The 18,283-nt window shown below is 37.0% G+C and overlaps 2 protein-coding genes across 3 annotated transcripts; both read left to right on the top strand.

Moving 5' to 3' along the window:
• The first annotated feature begins 2,546 nt into the window (after positions 1-2,546).
• Positions 2,547-7,860, top strand: LOC102618241 (amine oxidase [copper-containing] zeta, peroxisomal). 2 transcript variants are annotated; one of them, XM_006476804.4, is made up of 12 exons: positions 2,547-3,034; positions 3,575-3,684; positions 3,812-4,117; positions 4,287-4,399; positions 4,495-4,825; positions 4,906-5,121; positions 5,222-5,458; positions 5,877-6,062; positions 6,212-6,352; positions 6,831-7,099; positions 7,228-7,309; positions 7,448-7,860. In XM_006476804.4, exons 1-12 carry the CDS (start codon positions 2,833-2,835, stop codon positions 7,580-7,582), a joined length of 2,328 nt encoding a protein of 775 aa, XP_006476867.2. In that variant the 5' UTR covers positions 2,547-2,832; the 3' UTR covers positions 7,583-7,860. The 2 variants fall into 2 exon arrangements, with proteins under 2 accessions (XP_006476867.2, XP_006476868.2); XM_006476805.4 differs by lacking the exon at positions 2,547-3,034 and adding an exon at positions 3,046-3,429.
• Positions 7,861-13,760: 5,900 nt separating this feature from the next.
• LOC107176775 (uncharacterized) lies at positions 13,761-16,114 on the top strand. Its single transcript, XM_052438150.1, has one exon. It carries the CDS (start codon positions 14,101-14,103, stop codon positions 15,934-15,936), a length of 1,836 nt encoding a protein of 611 aa, XP_052294110.1. The 5' UTR covers positions 13,761-14,100; the 3' UTR covers positions 15,937-16,114.
• The last annotated feature ends 2,169 nt before the right edge of the window (positions 16,115-18,283 follow it).

The raw sequence follows: 18,283 nt of genomic DNA, 5'->3' as shown, positions 1-18,283 counted from the left end.
AATGATAAATGTTGAAAATTATTCAGGTCGAATGTGACATAAAGTATTTACAATGGGACAAAACTATGTTGTTCTACGGTTTTAGTATTTTCTGATTTAATTACAAAACAGTCCTTATTGTTGGCCATAAAATGGGAAAAAAATACTTGTTTCCAAGACGTTAACATCTAAGCCCCACAAATAATAAATAATTATTAAATGTTAAGTTTTTACCCTGCTTTCTACTTCTTAATCCCTCTCCTGCATTACGCTCCCTTTTTCTTTTTCCTTATTTCTTCTCCTCTTCCTTAGTAATTAGATTTTCATAGATAATTTTAGTCTTTAAATTTTCAAAGATAACAAGAGGGGTTTACATCAAATTGATTTATTCAATTTTCTCAATCATAAAGCATACTTTTTCGAGTTATTATAAAGTTTAAAAACATCATCACACAACCATTTATTTATTAATTTGTTTTGACAAAAAGAAAAAAGAGAAGTTCCTAAAGTATATTAATTGCACATACATACATACAACACATAGATTTTTTTTTTAAAGATGTGGGGGGAGGGGGGGGGGGTGGATAGGCAAGCCCAAATACAATTTTTTACCCCCTTACCACCCCTAAGAATCGAACCCGCATTTTGGTAGAGGGTACAGTTTCACTGCAACCAACCCGACCACGCCCTTGGGGGCATACATACAACACATAGATGGTTATAGTTCATTTAATTTGTATAGATAGTTACAATCTATTTAATTTGTCGAATATCCATAAAAAAAGAAATTCAAATTTCATTATGGATGGAGGCTCAAGATTTAAGAGATAAGAGATAGAGAGTGTGTGTATAAAATATGATGAAATCATTAACTTCGCTTAGTAATTGAAAGAGATTGCCCCTTGAGAGTAACTAATTTATTTGAGTAGATAAAGAAATAAAGAATGAATTAGACAAGAGTGATTAAAGGAAATTGGGAAAAAAAAAAAAAACAGGGGAGGGTGAAGAAGATTGCAGAGAGGAAAAATATGTATCAAAATTTTGAAATCTTTAACTTTTTTTATTTTTAACAAACAACAAGGACTGCAACGTTATTAATGAAATAAAGATATCCAAACCATAAATCTAATGGTGAAAGCCAAAATACAAAGTGAAGAGTATGGTGCTCCCAGAGGCAGCGTAAATTTTATATTGACAAAAAAATATTTGAAAATGGATTAGTTTGCAAAGGAGTGTTTGGTGGAGGTAGGTGATTGGAGGTGACTCAGCTTTGATTAAAGCAGAAGCATCATTTCCATTCAAGTGGATCTCTTGGATGTCTACTAGGTTTTACACTGAGAATGACCTCCAAATACATCCAAATTTATAGGACCAATCATGGGCCGTTAGATTCAACTTTGATGTTAATTAAGTTACTAATTAAATGATTAATAATCATATTTGACATTCTTCTGCCTTGCTTCCATTAACTCTCGAGTTATTGACAATGTCCTTTCCCACTTTGATAAGTTATCACTGTCAATCCGACCAATGATTTTGTAATGTGCATATATTTTTAATAAATATGCATGGATTTTTTTCCCCCAACTTAACATAGAAGCAACTGAAAGGACACTTAATCTTATTAATAATTTTTTAGCAAGATATTAATATAAAGGTAAATGCTATGTTACAATTAATGTAACATACACACTCAACAACAACCACACAAATTGTGTAGGTCCATCATTTGTGTAGTTGTTATTGAGTGTGTATGTTACATTAATTGTAACATAGGGGCTCCCTAATATAAAATGACGGACATTGCATATTGGTTATGGTGCAATTTTTACCAAGTATCAATATCATAACTGAAGACTACAATGTCAAGTGTGCCATTTCTTATGAATACTAATAGAATTTAAGAATTTAAGAATCTAAGAATTAAACATAGGGTCTAGCTATATTAGCTATACTCTAATTTAGAGCATGCATTGCAGCTATTGGATCGAAAGTTGAAACAACTAATATTCATTTTAATTTTATATCTAACTAATATAGTAGATGCTCTAAGTTAGGGTATCTCCGACATAGCGATTCCCTTAAACATATCGTGCAAAAATTAATATTTAATGTTAAATTGTATGTCATGTTATAATTCGGAGGGGAAATCTGATGCTAACTAGATAGTGGGTACAAGACAATGCAACTTTAGATGTTAATGTCGTATTAGCCAAGAGTTAAGGCAGATCTACCTCCCTTGCGTAACACCTCCCCTTTTATATGATTATTACAACTTGTTTTGCAAAAAGTTGGGCTATCTTTGATATATCTCAACACATTAGTCCTTATACGAAATATGGAGTGCGCGTAGGCCTTATAACGGAAAATATCAGAAAATTCCATTTAAACCCGTAATATTTTGTCACTTAGCACAAGCAGATCCCCCTATCATCCCCAGCGTACTTATCTTATTACAGGTTCCTTTGATAAGGCCCCGGAATTTTATAAAACCTATAAAAAAGCCCAAATCTTGACTTATCCCCTTCGTATAACAGAAAAAAAAAAATTACAAGTGGACGATTTGCACGTGGCTTCCTGCGCACTCCCCATATATAGAAGCCCAAACTCTTCCCACTCTCCCTGCAAATTGTTTCAGTTTCGCTGATCACACTATACTCCCTTCACATTCTTTTGTTCAAGAACGAAAAGGTTTCTTGAAGATTCAAGGAGTTCCGTAAAGAGAAAGAAAGAAAGTAGTGTTGCAGAGAGAGTGAGATTGGAAGATTGGAGTGAAGAGGGTCCTTGCTGTATGTCAAAAGATTGTAAAGAGACTTATTGTGGTGGAATTGGAGAGCTTGCTAACCCTTTGCAATGGCCTCAACTTCGAAAAAGGCGACGCTTTCTTCTTTCAGCGCTCAGGCACTCGCTCAAGATTCTGTTTCTGTTTCTGCTCCCAGAGCCTCTATGGTACGGGATTGGAGTAGTGATCAGCCGCCCAAGAACGCTGCCATAGCTTCTTTGATTCACCCTGTTGATCCCCTTGCCGAAACTTCCTTAAACCCTTCATCTAAAGGTACGTTCTTCCTCTTGTATGTCTGCTTCATTTTGTTCTTTATGTTTCTTTGTGTCGTTCTTTTGGATCATCTTCGTGTTTGCTTGTCGTTGCTGTGATTGTCTATTTGTCATATTGTTGTTTTCTTATATTCTTTTTTGGTGTCTATGAGTTATTTATGTGCATGACATTAATTTATGTCGGCAAAAGAATATTCCTTAGGTTGATTGAGTATTGATTAGATTCAAGAGTCAATCTTTGTTTTTATTATTTTCAATACAACGAGTCTATTGACATTAATTAATGTGCATGACATTAATTTGTTTATTGATGCATGTCTGCTTGAATGATGATTGCATCTGTTTGGAGTGTTGATCTCTTCGTGCCCTTGATGGAACCTTGACAATAAGCAAAAGGTTTTTACACTAAATTACTTTGGTCTAGGGCTTTTAATTATTTGGGATGTGTTTATTTAATTTTCTTCTTTTCATTCGTTGTAGAAGTTGCATAATTTGTTTACTTACAAGTGGTAGATTGGCTAAGCTTGTATTGAGTGTGCAGGAATAACTGCCATGCCCAGGCCTCAAACCAGCCATCCTTTGGACCCTTTGTCTCCAGCCGAAATCTCTGTAGCAGTGGCAACTGTCAGAGCTGCTGGACCCACTCCAGAGGTCAATCACACCCTACTTCCTTTTAAAAATACACTTCTACGATAACAAGTTCTCATGATTGGTGTCATGAGTTCTTCCACTTTAGATTTTACTTTCAAATTTACAACTAACTTTGCTTTAATTGCAGGTCAGAGATAGCATGCGCTTTGTTGAAGTGGTCCTGGTGGAACCAGATAAAAATGTTGTGGCACTAGCAGATGCTTACTTCTTCCCCCCATTCCAACCATCATTGCTTCCCAGAACCAAAGGCGGGCCTGTTATTCCTAGCAAGCTCCCTCCTAGGAGAGCTAGACTGGTTGTGTATAACAAAAAGTCTAATGAAACTAGTATATGGATTGTTGAGTTATCACAAGTACATGCTGTCACTCGAGGTGGACATCATAGGGGAAAAGTCGTATCATCACGCGTCGTTCCTGACATTCAACCTCCAATGGTATGTCTCTTTTCAATTTAGACAGAAGAAATAAAATATATCAGTTACTTTCTAGCACTTAATAATTTGAGGAACCCCTGCTGAATCTATGTTCATATGCTTGCTTAAAAAGTTATGCTTCTTCTTGTTCTTTTTTTTTTTTTTTTTGAATTTTTTTGTTCAACTTCAGGATGCTGAGGAATATGCTCAATGTGAAGCTGCTGTGAAAGCCTTTCCTCCATTTAAGGAGGCAATGAAGAAAAGGGGAATTGAAGACATGGATCTCGTGATGGTCGATGCCTGGTAAGTTAAATCAATGCCATATCAGTTTTAATTCGAAGTTTCTAGTTGGCACCATACATACTCTTTTATTTCTAAGAGTTTTACACTTTCCACAGGTGTGTTGGTTGTTACAGCGATGCTGATGCCCCTAGCCGAAGACTTGCTAAACCTCTTATATTCTGTAGAACTGAGAGTGACTGTCCAATGGAAAATGGTTATGCCCGCCCAGTTGAGGGCATCTATGTACTTGTTGATATGCAAAACATGGTGGTGATTGAGTTTGAAGACCGAAAACTTGTTCCACTGCCTCCAGCAGATCCTCTGCGGAACTATACCCGTGGTGAAACAAGAGGTGGTGTTGATAGAAGTGATGTGAAGCCTTTGCAAATTGTTCAACCTGAAGGTCCTAGTTTTCGCGTCAATGGGTACTTTGTACAATGGCAAAAGGTAGATCTTGGAATTGGTTTATTGATGTATATTTTATTAAATCATGCTGTGTTGTCTTATGTCTTGTTTCTGGTTGTCAGTGGAATTTTCGTATTGGTTTCACCCCTAGGGAAGGATTGGTAATCTACTCTGTTGCATACCTTGATGGTAGTCGAGGTCGAAGATCTGTTGCTCACAGATTGAGTTTTGTTGAGATGGTTGTGCCTTATGGCGATCCCAATGAGCCACATTACAGGAAGAATGCTTTTGATGCAGGGGAAGACGGCCTTGGGAAAAATGCACATTCTCTTAAAAAGGTATGACGATTATTTTTCCAGTATGTGTCACTTATAGTTTTTGACATCTATATTTTAGTAGTTGGTTCCAAACTGATGCTGAATGAATCTGCTTTTGCAGGGGTGTGACTGTTTGGGCTATATTAAATACTTTGATGCCCACTTTACAAATTTTACTGGCGGTGTTGAAACAATAGAAAATTGTGTATGCTTGCATGAAGAGGATCATGGGATGTTATGGAAGCATCAAGATTGGAGAACTGGCTTCGCGGAGGTTCGAAGATCTAGACGGCTAACAGTGTCTTTTATTTGTACTGTGGCCAACTATGAGTATGGGTTCTATTGGCACTTTTATCAGGCAAGTGGAAAATCATATGGTTTTTGTGTGAAATTTTATTATCTGCAATGAAACTGTTGACTTTCCCGACCTGTCATCTCTGCAATGATAGAAGAATTGGAAATTCATAGAAGTCAGATATAATTGCATCTGCATATATGATGGTGATTCTTCTCTGTTCTTCATTATACTGTGCCAATAAGAACTTATAACCTTTGTACAGTTTGACTACTAGCTTATATTTGACCTTGTTGCCTCAATCAGGGGAATTTCAGGATTTTCAAGTAAAATTTTCCTGGTTCCATTATATTGAGCTTCTTGGCGTTTTATTTTTAACCTATATTGTTGCCAATCTTGTGGTCAAATTTGTTGCCAATCGTAACTGGTTGAGTTTTGCATGCTCTTTTGAAATTTAAGATGGCATTTCATGTTCTTACAGGATGGAAAAATAGAAGCTGAAGTTAAGCTTACAGGAGTCCTCAGCTTAGGGGCACTGCAACCTGGAGAATCCCGAAAATATGGTACAATGATTGCACCAAGTTTATATGCACCAGTTCATCAACACTTCTTCATTGCCCGTATGGATATGGAAGTTGACTGTAAACCTGGTGAAGCTTTCAATCAGGTATACTGCCTCAAATTTTGCTTATTCTCCCTGGGTCATTGTTTGATTATCATGGTTTATATGTTTATCCGTCAAGTAATATCCATTTTTGTTTCTCACCATTATACTGTTAATAAGGTCTTTCATATTACCTTTCTTCTCATATTTAGGTTGTTGAGGTAGATGTGAAAGTTGAGAAACCTGGGGGCTCCAATGTTCATAATAATGCATTCTATGCTGAAGAGACGCTGCTTAAATCTGAAATGCAAGCAATGCGTGATTGTAATCCTCTTACTGCTCGGCACTGGATTGTAAGGCATTCTAATCTTCAATTTTCAATTGCTTCTACCTATTGGTTCATTTATTTGACCAGTATGCAGCATACTTGGCCTTAATATTGTTAGGACAAGCGTACTTTACTTAATAGTATTTGATTTTTTTTAATGCTAGGTTGTAGTAAATATTCTCTCAAGTTTCCTATGTTCAAGCATACAGTAACATTACATTGTTATACTTTTAAAAAAAAAATTACATTTTTATAAGCTTCATTTCACTTACAATTCTGCTGTATAAGGGTGAACTGTTGGTTTAGTGATATTGTTTCGAAGCTATTTCACATGTGATGAGCAATTTGACAAGGGCAAAGCTAAGACAATGTCTATAATTCAAAATGAACAATGTTAACTATTTCAAGTTAAGACATTATTCATTTGTAGCTTCTGCTTTAAAATTTTTATAGTCACCGGTCTAGTTGTTTTGATTGACAATGCTTGCCGTATTATACCATAGGTGAGGAATACGAGAACTGTAAACCGGACTGGTCAGCTAACAGGGTACAAGTTGGTACCTGGTTCGAATTGTTTGCCATTGGCTGGTCCTGATGCCACCGTTTTTAGAAGAGCTGCCTTTTTGAAGCATAACCTTTGGGTTACAGCATATGCTCGCGACGAGATGTTTCCAGGAGGAGAATTTCCGAATCAGAATCCTCGTATTGGTGAAGGACTGCCAGCATGGGTGAAGCAGAATCGGCCGTTGGAAGAAAGCGATATAGTTCTTTGGTTTGTTGAATTGCTCTTATGCCTTTCACTTCTAAAACTTCTAATGAACAGCTATTTGTATTTAATAAGTAAATGGAGTTGCAGTTTGCAGCTTTAGCTGTGGTAATAACTAATAGAGGTAATGACAGGTATGTATTTGGCATCACACATGTTCCTCGGCTGGAAGATTGGCCTGTTATGCCTGTGGAGCGCATTGGCTTCATGCTTATGGTAATTACGTATCTAGTTAGCATGAGAATGTAGTTGCATACCAAACTCTTTTATTTTGAAAATGCTTCATTTTTTCTGTTAGAGATTTTGGATGACGGGTACGATTCTTGATTTTTTTTTTTTGTTTTCGGTGAGCAGCCGCACGGGTTCTTCAATTGCTCTCCTGCAGTTGATGTCCCGCCGAGTGCATGCGAATTGGATGCCAAAGACAACGATGTCAAAGATAACACTGTACCAAAGCCTATACGAGAGGGATTGCTGGCCAAGATCTGATTTCTAAAGCAATTGGCCATTTCAGCTCTTGGCATGCAGGACTGCCTTCTATCCTCCAATGTGGATTTCATCTTACAAGTCAAAACTTTCTTTGTATTGAACCAGTGGCTGTTTCTGTTTTTTCTTTCTTTTTTTTTTTTTTTCCTCCCCCACATGTCATTCGTGTTGACTGTTGACTGATCTCTTGCCATGTGGAAGGAACGTCATTCTGGAAGTCAATTGTCTTCGACTTTGGGTCTTTTCCATTATGCGAGTTGAAATCCCCTTCGATCGTAGAATCGCCAAGTTACGTAACGAACTTATTAATTTCAAATGTTGTCCTTCTCGTATTTATACTTAATAATAATGAGATAACATTGGTTACGTAATCTAATTGTAACCATTCAAAAATGAAAAGAAAATAAAATTAGATCATATATATTGTTTTGTTTTATAAAAAAGAAAAAGAAAAAGAAAAAGTGAAAGAAACAAAAGAGCGGAGAAAAAAACAAAAGACCATAATAATAATAATTATTTCATTGTATTTGCAATGAGCGAATAAATTGACGAGGTTTTTATCATTAACTTTCAGGGTAATTATCATAAACCTCTCCTAAAGTTTGGCGTATTCTCAATTTGATAGATTATATTCGCGTTGGGAAATTATCATTCGTATATTCTATAGATGCTCTGTTATCAAAAATACTATAACACTTTGAAGGTGTATCAATCATCCACTCTAAGTTGACAAAATATATCTACCGTCCACCAAATCGTTACTTGCCGTTTAAATAAGATAATGCCAGAGGTATAATTTAGTTTTTTCATATGATACAAGTGATAATTTAAGGGTATACAAGTGATAATAAAATAATTTAAGGGTATACAAGTGATACTTTTCAAGGGTAAAATCGTCAATTCACTATAATTCCGTTGACTTTCAAACGGCAGCTAACGATTTGGTGGTCGACAGACAGCTTTTGTCAATTTAAGGTAAACGATTGATACACCCTCAAAGTGTTGTAATATTTTTATAACAGAGCATCTATAGGGTATACGAATAATAATATTCATATCCGCGTATTCTCAACCACCTCTCCTGACGTTAGTATATCATTTAGTAAAATACTATAATTTAGGTTAGTGAGGGCAAGATGACAATAGAACACATTAATAATAAAAAATTCAAATAAATTTAAAAATATCACGTTGGGTTCTGAAATTGGCACGAATTTTGTTATTATCCAATAGGTAAAAAACAGAAGCATGCTTTTAAGTAGCAAATATTATCACTAAAAAAAAAAGGAGAAAGAAAAATGGGGTTTTTAATTAAATACCCTTTAATAATTTTAAAATTATTTAAATACCCCCTCCCTTTTTTTATTTTCATGGATATCCTAATAAATGTGAGTAAAATCTGAAATGCCCTTAATGAATACATCAAATTCACTCAACTTCACTGTCTTCATATTTCTTTCACCCAAATCTCTTCTTATAGCCTAAATTCTCTTAAAATCCCCTGAAATCTCTCAAAATCTCTCATAACTTCTTATACAAATACAATTATGTATTCATTTCTTTAACACACACTCTTTCTTTAATTAAAAGTAGGTTCATTGCTTATTAAACAACTCAATAAGGTATGTTTTCCTCACATTATAATGTTTTATTTTCACCATTTTTTCTTATATGTAGAAATATATGTAATGTAGGTTGTTTAATAATTTTTTCAGCAATATAATTTACTTATGACGAAAATGTTTTGCATCATGCATTTCTTTTGATACTGTGTACGTCATGTAGTTAGTCATGTAGGTCGTGTAAGTAATATAGTCGTGTAGGTCGTGTAAGTTATGTAAGTAATATAGTCGTGTAGCTCGTGTAATTACTTGTATATGAAATTTGATATTATTGTTTTTATTGTATCATCAGATATGGTTTTGGTACATGTACTTATTCTCTTCAATAGTGAATGGATTGAGCAAAATGACGAGTATAAATTTAAAGGTTATAAGGCTAAAGGGATAATGATACCACGATCGACAACATATGCCGAATTGGTGGAGAAAATAGCTCAAGTTATTGATATAGATACTTCAAAATTCGAAATCACAATGAAGTTCAAGCTTAAGACATATAATCCTATGCCACTAATTACAATTCAAACAAATGATTATGTGGAATTTTTCTTAGAGGAAGTAGCTAGTGGAATGGAATTTAGACACCCACTTTGCATTACTTTTGAACGTAGATCAATTTCAGCAGTTCCGGTGGATAGACAACCTTCACCTCATCCTTCATGGGAAAAGAGTCATGCTTTCTCTAGTTATGTGCCTCCATCATTTCTTATTCTCAGTTCGAACAATTTTACTGTTGCAGATGAATCAGTAATTGAGTGTTTGCCTACTACACAACCGACTGACGAACAAGAAGCAGTTAATGAATTTGTGACTAGAGTTGATTGTTTGGATGAGCCACCATTAGTTGTTGATTCGGCATTAAGAGATAATACTCCAGCTACTATAAGTTCAAGAACCTCAAACAATGCACATGTGCCCAGAATAAATTTACTTGCTAGTAACAGTAATTTATTATCAACAGAAGTTAGGTAGTGAATATTATCACTCAAAAAAAAAATGGGCATCTCCTTACTCAAAGTTCAAACCAAAGCTACCAAGAACAACAACCCTTTCATTTTCTCTATCTCTGCAATGCTTTAATAGAAAAAGGATGCCATGATCAGGAGACCATGACGACGAACCCGAAGATGCCAACACCAGGGATGACTGAATCATGATCGCCAAGTAGAAGAATGCCGACCACTGAGCTTTGCCATTGACCCACAAACAACTTTAGTTTGTTCGAGCTGCAAATGAGGTATGAAAATGACTTATTACAGTGCAAGTTACAGTGCAAGTCAGATTTTTTTTTTAACTAGAATTAATCAATTTGGCAAAAAATGAGTAATGGGTCTTAATATTTTGAGAGTGTCTCTGTTGCTTCCATTTTTTTTCCATCAATGGGTGTTAGGTGTAGGTTAATGATTTTCGTAAATGCATGCTCACTTGATTTTGATTGAAGATGGCTTTAGCTATATTATGTTGCCTTATGAATGATTGAAAATGGGTATGAAAACTTTTTATTTGTTTAAGCTACCGCCACTAATTGTTGAACAGGGATTCATGTTAGTTTTTGTTAAATTACATATGTAATTAAGTGTTGGAGATACCTTGAAGTATATATTAATATGTTGAGGATACTTGATTTTGTTTTTTTTTTCTCCTTAATCGTGATATGTACATGAGGGTTGAAAAAATGTCATGATTTATTGCATTCTCTCGCACTGGAGCGGTGCCTCACACTTGTATGTATGATTAATCTAATATCATTAAGAAAATACAAGACAACATTGATCAATTATTGTCTGAGGGACTAACATATGAGCTGCCAACGTAAGTTAAACTATTTGGGTTATCTTCAAATTCTATTTTTGGCTTATCATAATTTTGTAGTTCTGAACCTTCCACTTGAAAATGGTGTTATTTAATTTCAATTGATGCTTTCGTAATTTTGTTTGCTACAAAGGACATTTATTTATCCAGATGCCTATGAGAGAAACTGATAGAAATCCAATATTAGTGGATACAAAGATTTGAGCATGAAACACACTTCTTGCCGAATCTCAAAAAAGAAATGCAAGGTGTGTACATTTGGATGGTTTTTTTTTTTTCGATGTGATCGCGATTAAGGATTTATTTTTTAATGAATCACGGTCTGTTTATGTTGCTGATTTTCTTATATCAACATGCCTGCTGCTCCACAGAAATGATAATTTATGTGTGTGTCTCAGAAATACTAGGATTATTGCATTATATAAAATGAGTTCAAGCTTGTACCATTTTTTCTGCAATAATTTATTTAGGTGCTTTAAAGCATATATAAGTTTCAAAGAGATTAGTCACTGCTCGGAGCAGAAAAATTTGCATACAATTATGATTTGTTCCAGAGCCAATTTGAAGTTTGTCTTGAACTCTGGAAGGGTGAGCGAGAGGCCAGTTTCACTCCATTGGAAATGCTGCTATTGTCAATTTGAATTTGTGTGCCCTGCAATATTAAAGCCAGAAATCACACCTATTCCTTCGCAGGCAAACTCTGATAAGACACCGAGCTAGGAAAAAAAAAATCTGACTTCATTTCTCCGTATAGAGCTTCCTCATTAAAGTGAACTAGTCCCGCATTCGCTTCCAGCAAAGAAGCCATATTTTTCCTACTTTATTGTATATTTGTTGATTCATTGTGTGTTTTCATATAATGTATGTTTATCATGTAACTTCAGCATTTGTTGTAGGTTTCATTGTTGTGATTTCATATTTATTATTATTTTTTTTTATTAATAAAGGGCTCTAAAAAGACGGGAATGTGCAACCCCAGAGACATCATTGTTTAAGATGCTAAACATATTTAACGAAATAGATTGAAAGCAATTGAGGCCTAAAGGAAAAGATAAGCTATAAGTAGCAAGAAAATATGTTGCTGCATTTGCTTCCCGGTAATATATGGTTTATTTGAATAACCCAATCACGGCGGATAAGCTCTTGGATGGCTTGGATTAGAGAAAGATGCTCATTAATGGTGGGGCTTGAATTAGAGACTAACTACAAGATACACTTGCTGTCCACTTCCACTATCACCCAGCGAAAGCCATATAGCCAAGTTATAGATAACCCATGAAATAAACCCCAAAGTTCAGCAGATGTTACCATATTTATTATTCTTTAAACAGTAGAGTATTATATCTATAATCCATTTTCAGAACTCACAATCTCTCTCTCCCCTAAATTCGTTTCCGTTTCTCATTATACTTTTAGTTGTACTTGGATGTATATCATTTTTTTTCAACTCAGGGGTATTTTGGTCATTTAATCAAGCAACAAACGGTCAAATAAATGGTATTCTAACTTCAAGGGAGGTGATTGAGAATACGTGAATATAATCTATCAAACTGAGAATACCTAAAACCTCAGGGGAGGTTTCTGATAATTACCCTTAATTTTCAAATTCACACAGATTTTTCTTGGGAAATTTACGAAAATAACCATAAAATTTTTGCTATTTTCACAATTAACCCTCTCAACTTTTTTCTATCAACATTAGCCAAACACACGCTTTTCTCCCCAAATTACCCTTCTTTACGAACGAAAAGAAGCTTGGTGCGACATGCCCAAGTCTTGGTGCGACAGGCACCTGTCGCACCAAGCTTTGGTGCGACAGGCACATGTCGCACCATGCTTTGGTGCGACAGGCAACCTGTCGCACCAAGCTTTGGTGCGACAGGCAACCTGTCGCACCATGCTTTGGTGCGACAGGCAACCTGTCGCACCAAGCTTCGTGCGACAAGTTGCCTTCTTCTACCTCAGTATTTGTTTGTTTTCGCCAGTCCTTTCGTCTTTGTTCGTCTCTTCTTATTCGTATGTAATATCTTCTTCTACCTCAGATCGAATCTCATCCGACAACCCAAACAACAAAACAAAATTAGCTTTTTAATTCTCCAAAATCCAATTTCGGAATTCAAATTCCCCAGGATTTTCCATCAAAAGCCACGTTGCGAAATGCTAGGCAAGTTGTACGGAGACCTACCTCCACCCTTCGATGAGGACAAACCCACCAACACGACCACCACTGTCTGGTCAATTTTCGCACCACCACAGACCATCCTCAAGCCCCAATCCAAACCCAAAACCACCCAAAATTCTCTCCCGACTAGACCCCATTCCTCACCTACAATCGCACCTTCCGCCGACGACGTGGTAGCGCTGCCGCAACCGGCATTGGTCGACGTCACTTCGACCGTAATCGAGGAGCACGACCCCGCTAGACCGAACAATTACGAGGATTATAGGAGAGAGAAGAAGAAGAAAGAGGTGGATGCTGAAATTAGTAGAGGAAGGCAAGAGGAAGAGGAAAGGGAGATGAGAGAGAGGGGTAATTTGGTCTCAACGGTTCTTTTATGGCTAATGTTGATAGAAATTTGTTTGAGGGGTTAAGATGGAAAAAACTAAAATTTTTATGGTTATTGGTGTAAATTTCCCATTTTTCTTCCCCGACACGGCAGAAATGCTTGGGAAGCAGCAGAAAGTTTTGTCAAAAGTCAGTAAGCAATTTTTAATATGGAATTATTTATCCGCGGTAACCGGAGTCATTGTTTTGTTTGTAGATTCTGGTAAACTTCCTCCTGTACAACGCAGTTCCTAGTAGATTCGTCGTCAACAACACTCGTCGCGCAGCCACTCGAGTGGAGGACGGAGCTCCATTCGGAAAAGTAAAGAAAACGCAACGCTAGTTAGACTTTCTTTTACTAGTCATTCTTTTTTGGTTTTTACAGTCGCAACCATTTCAAATCTTTATTTTAAGTCTTTAACAACATCATCCCTACGTGTATATATTTATAAAAAAAAAAAGATTATAATAAATAAAAAAAGAAAGAAAAAAAAAAAAAAAACACCAGCAGGTCGAGACCAGAAGAAAGAAGAAAGAGAGAAATGGCTGCGACGGTTACTCATGTTGCTTCTGCTGTTGTGGTTGAAGAAGAAAAATCACAATCGCTGCAAGAAGAATTGTCGCTCCCAATTTTACTCGCCGATCGAGTCATAAAATCGGCTCAGGAAGCCGAATCCTCCAAACAAGAATGCGCTGAATTGAGAAAGCAAGTGGAGCGTCTCTCGCAAATGCTCCGCTCCTGCGTCCGCCTCGCCACCTCATCACAGCCCCTCTACGAACGCCCCATCCGCCGCGTCGCCGCTGACGTCGCCAAGAACCTCGACCGCTCCCTCACCCTCGTCCGCCGGTGCAAGCACGCCGGCGTCCTCCGCCACGTCTTCTCCATCACCACCAACGCCGACTTCAAGAAGGTCTTCTCCCTCCTTGAATCTTCCATCGGCGACATGCGCTGGCTCTTGACCATCTTTGACTCCGACGAGGTCAACCTCTCTCTCCCGCCCATCGCCAGCAACGACCCCATCCTCGCCTGGGTCTGGTCTTTCATTTCCACCATCCAGATGGGCCAGATCAAATCCCGCGTTGACGCCGCCAACGAACTCGCGTCCTTGGCGCGCGACAACAACCGTAACAGAAAAATCATCGTCGAAGAGGGCGGAATTCTACCTTTGCTAAAGCTCCTCAAAGAAGCCGCCTCGCCCGACGCCCAAACCGCCGCCGCCAACGCGCTCTTCAACATTGCTACTGACCAGGAAACGGTGCGTTTCATTGTTGATGTTTTAGGGGTTCCCATAATTGTTAGTGTCTTGGGAGAAGCTCCCGTGAAAGTTCAAGTTGCCGTCGCTAATCTGGTGGCGCGAATGGCTGAACTCGATTCAATTGCACAAGAGGAATTCGTTAGAGAGAATGTTACGAGGTCGTTAATTTCGTTACTGTGTATGGATATAGCGTTGGACTTGCCTAAACCTGAGTCTGCTAAGACTACCATTCATTCACTTGTTCAAATGAAAAAAGAAATGACAGAGAGGTCTACAAATGTAACCAATAACTCAGATGGTAGCAGTCGCGGTGGGCATGGGCAGCATTATAATAAGAAGGATAAGGAGTTAGAGACCCCGGAAGTGAAGGCTAAGGTTCGGATTGCATGTGCTGAGGCTCTTTGGAAGTTGTCCAAGGGATGTTTATTGTGTTGCAAGAAGGTTACAGAGACAAAAGGCCTGCTCTGTTTGCCCAAAATTATTGAGATGGAGAGAGGGGAGTTGCAGTTTAATTGTTTGATGACTATTATGGAGATCACTGTGGCGGCAGAATCCAATGCTGAGCTCAGACGCTCAGCTTTCAAGACTAATTCTCCAGCAGCAAAGGCCGTTTTGGACCAGCTTTTGAGATTGATTCATGAAGAAAGTGATGCCATGTTGCAAACTCCAGCTATTAGGTCAATTGGTTGCTTGGCTAAAACTTTTCCTGCAAAGGAGAAGAGAATGATTGGCCCTCTGGTTGCTCTGCTTAGTAATAGGAATGTGGATGTGGCAACAGAAGCAGTTATTGCCTTGAGCAAATTTGTGTCCCCCGATAATTTCAATCGTTCAGAGCACTCAAAGGCAATTATTGAGTTTGATGGTGTTCCGCCTTTGATGAGGTTGTTGAAGATTAGTGATCGAGCACAAGTGCATGGACTTGTATTCTTATGTTACCTTGCATTGAGTGCGGGAAATAGTAAGGCTCTTGAACAAGCCAGGGCATTGAATGCTCTCGAGGGAGCAGCTCGTACCGTGTTACCTCAACATCCTGAGCTGAGGGATTTGTTCGCTCAAGCAATATACCACCTCACTCTTTATCAGGCTGGAAGCCATCCTCACAGACAAACTTATGCACCGTAGATGCCTCTGTTTGAGCAGCTAGTTATTTCATCCTTCACATTTACTACTTGTGTTGTAAAATTGTTTCATTATTTGTGAATGGAAGGCAAAAAATGTATGATGATAGCACCAGAGATATGTTTTTAAAAAAGAAACTAATAAGAATAATAATAATAATAATGTTAATCAGTTGCCTTTACCTGTATTTGTTTGTCTGTAAAAATGTATCTGTAGTTGGCAGTACATAATTCAACAGGATTTTCTGAATGTGATGCCGAAGAAATAACGCATGTTTGGGCAGAAGAGGTTTCTGCTGAAGTAATTGGAGCTAATAAGTTTGTTCTAAGTACTGTAGTTGTGGCTTCTGCTCTTTGTCCTCAAAACCTATGCTGGTTTGAGATCCCTGAATGGCTGGCCGCATATTGCTCAAATATATTTGTAATCCCATTGACATCCTGAGTCAGAATGTGGCTTTGAAGTTGATTTGACTTTCGAGCAGTTAAGTTGTCTCAAGAGCAATATTTCATATTTTCATCAGTCTATTGCATCCATCACATTCACTCCTGTAAACAATAAGCACAGATTACTCTTTCTTTCTAATAGCTTCTGGGCTTTTGTTATGTTACATATACATGATTATGTAACAGCCGTTAGATTTTCATCTAACAGTTGTGGAAATAACATGATTTTATTATTTTATATTTTCACAACCGTTGGATGAAAATCCAACGGCTGCTACATAATCATGTAACATACATGATTCTTCTGAATAAAAGTAATATACCAACTGTTGTTTGTGACATTAAGACCTTGCAGATGATGTTGTCCTTGTTGCTTGCAAGAGTGATTTAGAGAATTCCATTTAATTCATTAACGTGAATTCTTGAAGATTGTGAGTAGAGGATTTTTAGAATTCATAAAAAATAATACAATCAACTAATGCATGTATGATATATGTAATTCAATTTAATGTAACTACCACTTGCATGATAATTTTTCAAAATAAATGCACATATTTTATAGCATCATTTACTTGTATAGCTGATATGATACTTCTAATGTATTCTGCAATATGTTGAGTAAGCGCATGGCTGCCATTGAGAGTAAAATCATAGGCTCGAGCCATAGTTGCGCATTACTTCTGCCAATGCTTCCCCCACACCCTCCCCCCCGGGGGGGGGGGGGGCGGATATGATGCAGCATTTCTGTTGCCACCACCGATCCAATTTTTCACATACAATAGTTGTTTCCCTTTCTGGAATTCCGCATCCTTTGTAGTTTGTACTGCCCATTTTATTTTTGATCCACAAAATCTAACGATGATTGGATGGGCCGGGCTGAGCTTCTTAGAGTTTTCGTTTCGGGCCGGATCGGCACATTCTAGTTGTTGATAAACATCCTAGAGTTGGGCTTTGACCCCTAAAAAATAAAATGACGTCATAATAGCAATGGATTACGAAGACCATGCCTCCATGTATCGTTTCTAAAGTAAAAGAGGTTCATCAGCTTATTGAACTTGAGTTTCGTTATGTGTACCATGTAATGCAAGTCACAAATCCATTAATTATGATTCGATACATCTGTCTTCCGCTTAATCAAACTTCAAACATAAACTTTATCTTTGATTGGTGTCACTCAGAGTCTCAGAGTCAAGAACAGTCCAGCTACTTTGATTAGTTAATTTATTAGTAAGCTTTTTTTTTTCTTTTTTCTTTTTTTTAATGAATGTACTTCGCCTGGATATTGTTTCACTTCAGAGACTCTTTTAAGTAGTCTTTATCAACATTCAACAACAAAATAAAGGGATTTTTTTTTCTTCATTATATTGAAAATAGCATACATTTCATAATACAATAGATTCTTCTTTCTGTAGTTGTTCTCTCTTCTTTAATTTCAGTTTCCAACTATGGAAACAATATCGAATCAATTGTCTTACTCCACCTAACTCCATTCATTAAACCAGCAAATATAACAAACTGTATAAAGGCTTTAGAGAGAGAGAGAGGGATCTTATGGAGCAAGAAAGCGATTATACCCAGCTAACTTAAAAAATTATATATCTAAATGCTAAACAAACAATCATGAAACATGCATTTAGAAGCTTTCTCGTTCATATATCCAATGGGGTAATCAATAGTGACATGAAAAAACACTTTTCTCAGATCGAGCTGTCAATGGAACGGCTAGCTTATCTTTAATAAGAAGCTAGCTATTAACGTTGAACTTAAGAAACAACCAGATGTTATTTCATTTTAAAAATGTAGTTCCTTGCTCTTTAATGTTTAAGGCCATTATAACTGTTAAACCTAACTGCGATTCAATGGAGCCTCAATAATTATCATTACTGTCAGGAATTTGAAAGAGTGTG

Source organism: Citrus sinensis, chromosome 3 (assembly GCF_022201045.2).
Source record: "Citrus sinensis cultivar Valencia sweet orange chromosome 3, DVS_A1.0, whole genome shotgun sequence".
NCBI lineage: Eukaryota > Viridiplantae > Streptophyta > Magnoliopsida > Sapindales > Rutaceae > Citrus > Citrus sinensis.
This window is presented reverse-complemented; position numbering and strand designations above follow the sequence as displayed.

Bases quoted from the DNA above. Each gene is read 5' to 3' on its own strand.
- LOC102618241 (XM_006476804.4), top strand. From the start codon at position 2,833: ATGGCCTCAACTTCGAAAAAGGCGACGCTTTCTTCTTTCAGCGCTCAG. The intron at 4,826-4,905 runs GTAGATCTTGGA...TCTGGTTGTCAG, and splicing joins ACTTTGTACAATGGCAAAAG to TGGAATTTTCGTATTGGTTT. The intron at 7,100-7,227 runs GTTTGTTGAATT...AGGTAATGACAG, and splicing joins GAAAGCGATATAGTTCTTTG to GTATGTATTTGGCATCACAC.
- LOC107176775 (XM_052438150.1), top strand. From the start codon at position 14,101: ATGGCTGCGACGGTTACTCATGTTGCTTCTGCTGTTGTGGTTGAAGAA.